This window comes from Glycine soja, chromosome 1 (genome assembly GCF_004193775.1).
Source record: "Glycine soja cultivar W05 chromosome 1, ASM419377v2, whole genome shotgun sequence".
NCBI lineage: Eukaryota > Viridiplantae > Streptophyta > Magnoliopsida > Fabales > Fabaceae > Glycine > Glycine soja.
In genome coordinates, this window is record NC_041002.1 from 3,034,448 (window position 1) to 3,039,899 (window position 5,452).

General features: G+C 40.2%; 1 protein-coding gene across 1 annotated transcript; it reads right to left on the reverse strand.

Annotated features, from left to right (window-relative positions):
* Positions 1-3,752: 3,752 nt before the first annotated feature.
* On the reverse strand, positions 3,753-5,085 carry LOC114409738 (F-box/kelch-repeat protein At1g23390-like). Its single transcript, XM_028373317.1, has one exon. It carries the CDS (start codon positions 5,034-5,036, stop codon positions 3,921-3,923), a length of 1,116 nt encoding a protein of 371 aa, XP_028229118.1. The 5' UTR covers positions 5,037-5,085; the 3' UTR covers positions 3,753-3,920.
* Between the last annotated feature and the right edge of the window lie 367 nt (positions 5,086-5,452).

The window sequence follows — 5,452 nt, forward strand, 5'->3', positions numbered from 1 at the left end:
ATTTATCATAGATAGTTACCTTATCAATTGGTCTGACCTGCCTCAGGCATCCTTCACGCCATACCTGAGCACAATACTCGCCATGCAACCATTGATCGCCCGAGGAGGCCGTCAGATGCCTTACCTAGAACCAAGCCACCATGGAAGCCATACTCAATTCCATCATGGAATGTATGGACGCCTTTGCAGTCACCTCCTCCTCCCCTAAAACCCCCTACACACCTACCCCACTTTCATCTTCACGACCTCAAATGAAGCTCAAGGTGTTGCGCTTCAACAACCAGGATCCCATGGGTTGGATCTTCAAAATTTTCTAGTTCTTTGACTATCAAGGGACCTTAGACCACAAGAGACTAACAATTGAATTCTTCTACATGGACGGCCCTGCCATCTCCTGGTACTAGTGGATGTTGAGGAATGGGTTCCTCACATTATGGCCCACCATGCTTCAGGCGCTCGAATCACGCTTCGCCCCTTCATACTATGATGACCCTCAAGGTGCTCTGTTTAAGTTAACTCAGTGAGGCTCCATCAATGAATACCTCACCGAGTTTAAGCGACTCGCAAACAGGATCGTGGGCCTTGCCCCTTCTTTCCTCCTCAGTTGCTTGGTTTCCGGCCTCAACCCGGAACTGCGCTAGGAAGTTCAGATGTTCCAACATCTTTCTTTGCCTTAGGCGGTGGCTCTCGCCAAGCTTCGGGAAGACAAATTATAGGACCATTGCTGTTACTTTCGCACCCTTGTTCACCCTTCATCTTCTCTACCAGTTGCTTCCACCTCACCCAACCCTAAATTCACAGTCAAACAACTGACCTTGGAGGAGATGGCGGTTAAATGAGACAAAGGTCTCTGTTACCAATGTGACGAGAAGTGGATCGTAGGCCACAAATGCAAGCCTCGCCTCCATCTTCTCATCACCGACAACGACGAACCCTCGAACTTGGACCACCCAAATGTGAAGCCACCAGCTTGTGTTGACGACACAACACCACTTCCTCAAATCAACTTCAATGCTCTCTCGGGGATGTCGACGACCGAAACATTCTATTTATGCAACCATATTCGTCATCATCGCATAATAATTCTCGGGGACAGTGGAAGTATCCACAACTTCATCTTGAGTCGTTGCGGATATCGTATTGCGGTCCCTCCGCAGTTGATCAACAACCTCTACCCCTTGTAGCTTGCGATAACCATGATGATTCTAGACAGGAAATGGGACAAAACAACCACTCCCCTGACCAAGCTGGCATTGGTTCAATGGTTTGGGCATCCACCTGAGGGCACCATGTGGGAACGTTGGGAAGAGCTCTGGGGCTCCTACAACCTTGGGGACAAGGTTGTTCTCCCAGAAGCAACCCAACTAGCAACCTAGACACTACTAGGCCCAAGAAAACACGCACAAGGCCCCAATACCTCAGTGATTTCGTGTAGTTGCTGGAGCAGAAGAAGATAAAGCCATTAGATAATTATACCACTACAAATCAATTGTAACAAAATTATATTCCACACTCATTCTGTTATCATTTTGTTACATTCTTTGTTAGCCAATGATTGACAAATTCTCCTCAATTGTAAACACCATAAATAGTAATGAAATCAACAAAGTATTTCCCACAATTCCATTAGCAATATAACAATTTAGACATTTGTCATAAATAGCTACCTTATCACACCTCCTGGGTTTAAGACTTATTATACGCACACCCCCTACTTGGTTTACTCCTATACAAACCTCCCCTAGTTATAAAAATTTTGTTATAATTGCACCCTAGTTCTTCTTTATTGTGTTAGTTTTGTTAAACAAAACATATCATATGCATTGCCCATGCTTCTTTAATGAAATTGTAGGACACTTATGTCCTCATCTTCCTCAGATAATTGTTATAAGGTGAATTTTTGAACTTCATGGTACACTTGTGTAGTCATGTATAGGTTCGTAGTCCTGAAAAACATGAATGAGGGTTTCAACTTTCACAGTAATTTTGGCAACGGTGGTTTATGATATTAATTTATTTAATTTATCATTTATGTAAACAAAGAAGAAGATAAACAACTCACAATTAATAAATAATAAAATTTTGGCCTCTAATAGTAATAGATTAAACTTTTCTTCTTTATTGTGTTAGTTTTGTTAAACAAAACATATCATATGCATTGCCCATGCTTCTTTAATGAAATTGTAGGACACTTATGTCCTCATCTTCCTCAGATAATTGTTATAAGGTGAATTTTTGAACTTCATGGTACACCTGTGTAGTCATGTATAGGTTCGTAGTCCTGAAAAACATGAATGAGGGTTTCAACTTTCACAGTAATTTTGGCAACGGTGGTTTATGATATTAATTTATTTAATTTATCATTTATGTAAACAAAGAAGAAGATAAACAACTCACAATTAATAAATAATAAAATTTTGGCCTCTAATAGTAATAGATTAAACTTTTGTACATTGATATATACATAGATTTTTTAATCTGTGTATCCTATAATAATGATGCACACTTTTTTTTTGTCAATAGATGAATAGATAATTCATTGAAAAATGCCTTAGGGCACTTGCTCAAGCACACACATGATGTTAACAATAGTACACAAAATATCAACTAACGTAGGATAGACACACCCTCCAAACTAACAAAGTAGGAATCTTGCACTTACTCAAAAATAGAGAACATATATAGAAGGCCCATCCTTTTATTATAAAGAAGTACATAGAACTATGACCTTTTTTCTTCATCATTTTTTTTTCTTTGTATTCCTTTTGAATCTACTTGCGCTTAATTGCAACTTTAGACATGACGACCTAAAATCGACCTTTGGTGGTAGTCTACAATTACAGTAAAAGGGCTCTAACAATATCCATTGAAAAAGGTAAAATGTGGTGGGAAATGAAAGAGGTTGAGAAAATAATTACATAAATAAACTGAGAAAATAGATTGTTAGAGAAGAGAAGGAAACATAAATGGTGACCGGACAAGGATGAGAGAAAGGTAAATTAAGATAAAGGGGTGAATCAAAGAGGAGATGAGGAGATAAAGGTTAAAAAAGAAAAGAAGGGCAGAATTAAGAAAAATCTCTTATTATATATGAAGCAAGAAAAACAACTTATAGTGGAGAAAAATACCTCTCATAAGAGTAGAAACCCTCCCGTGCACTTGCCAGGCTTCAATAGACCCACTTTCATTATCATTGTCATTACAAATTTATAACCTCTAGAGCTGCCAAAACATATCCACTCCACGTCAGATTTTCCTCTTCATATGATATATTCTTCCCACAGCACTTCTCATTTTTTTATTCACACATTATATTTAATCAATTAATCTAAATCTTACTAACACATTGACACAATATTTTTCATTTGTTTTCCCTTTTACGTAATCATCCACTATTTTTATCTTTGTCAAATATCCATGCATTCACATCCTCATTCAGAAACACAAGACAAATCCTCCGACTATAACTATTTTGCATAGTAAATAATCAAACAAGAAAGTTATACCTTCAGTTCATTATAATGGTAGAAAATAATTTATTTCATAATAATTTTTATTTTGATTTCTTATTATAATATTAATTAAATTTTTTTATATTTCTCATAATATTAATATTAGTAGTAGATAATAAATCTATAAATAAATTAATAATGATATAATATTTATCATATAAAATTATTATTCTTTTTCTTATATTTATTATTTTTATTTATGTCAAATAAATTAGGACTTATTTTATGACCGAAGAAGTATTAAAAAAAAATCGAAAAGCTTGTTTGCCAATGCAACGAAAATTATTCCAATCATACCATACATCTCAATCCCACAAAGAAAAGCATTTCTTTTAATAATAATAACAAAAAAGTACCACGAGGGTTATTCATCGCAACCCATTGGTTACACTTTTTTTTATTATCAATTCACACATGTTTCATGGAAAATGTCGGATTCTCCGACATCACCGCCCTCTGCAGATCCTCCATGCACACACTACCGCCGCAAAACACCATCCTCGCACCGCATCTAACGGCGGCGTTCCGTACACTCCGCCACTCGCACCCAACCCCATTCAAATGATTCAATACTTCACACAACACCAGCTCCTCCGGTTCGGAAGTGTTCCTCACGTAAACAAAGTCCCCAATCCACGTCACCTCCACCGAACCTAACTCCGAACCACTGAATAGCTTCCGAACCATCTCCTTCGGCATCTCCCCCACTTCCTCCATCCCCGAACCTAATCCCCCCCGAACCCGAACCTCCCACAGCTTCACGCCTTTCACGTTCCCAACTTTCCCTATCAGCCCCGCCACCATCAACCTCTCTCCTAGGGTTCCGGTGACACAGTGGAAAACACTCTCATGAGGCCTCAAACTAAACGGTCCTTTCCACGTTTTTGAAATAGTTTCAAACGAGTAGGTCACTCCGGAGTGTTTCTCCGTCACGTGCATGATTTCTCCGGCGACTGCCACCGACAGCCACGAGGACGCCGTCGAGCTTTTCAGCAGCGCCGGCATGGAGGGACACGCCTCCCAGGCTTGGCTATTTACGTCGTACATCTCCACCGCGAGCGGATCGTCCTCGAACTCGCACGCGCCGCCAGCCACCACCACGCGCGATCCCACGCGCGCAACCACGGGATTGGTGCGCCACACGCGCGGGGAGGGCGCGTAGTGCCATTTCAGGTGCAGCGCGTCGAGGGAGAAGCTGAACTCGGATGGGGTGAGCGCGTAGAACAGCGTCGAGTGGGAGGATCGCACGGGGGAAGCGTGGGAACGTGCGGTGTTTTTTATTTGGAGCCACACGTGCGAGCGGGGGTCGTAGGCGTGGAGAGTTGTCACGTGCGAGTGGCGGAGGCTCTGGGTGAGGACTATGAGCCATGGCTTGATGGGTCTGACGTGAGCGAGGGAGGAGGAGACCGCACGCTTCCAGGAATTTGACACGTGAGAGACGGGCACAAGGTGGATGAGTGGCACGTGCGAGAATATGGCCTCTAAGATGTCCCCATGGATGGGTGCTTCTCCTGTTGATGACATTAGTATAAAGATAAAAATTAAGAATGAATGTCTTGTGTTGTGTGTTTCTGTTTTTGAGAGGGAAACGGGAATGAAGGGGTTTATATAGAAAGTGTAAAAGGATAATGAACGAAGAGATCCCATGTTATCCAATGGTTGTGTGCCACCTCATTAGTGTCAGATGTGAGTTTGGTGACAGATGGGGACTTCTCCTCTATTCTCTAACCGACAATTCAGGAATGATTTGGTTAGAGAGAAAATTTCTTATTAAGTAGAAATGTTTAATAAGGTAAATATTTATTTTTTAGTGTGTAGATAAATTTATTTACAAAAGTGAAATCAATATTAGGAAACAGATGAGTTATCAGTTTTTTACACATTCAACAAAAATGATTATTTACTTAAAATCTAATTTAATATTCATATTTTTTTCTTTT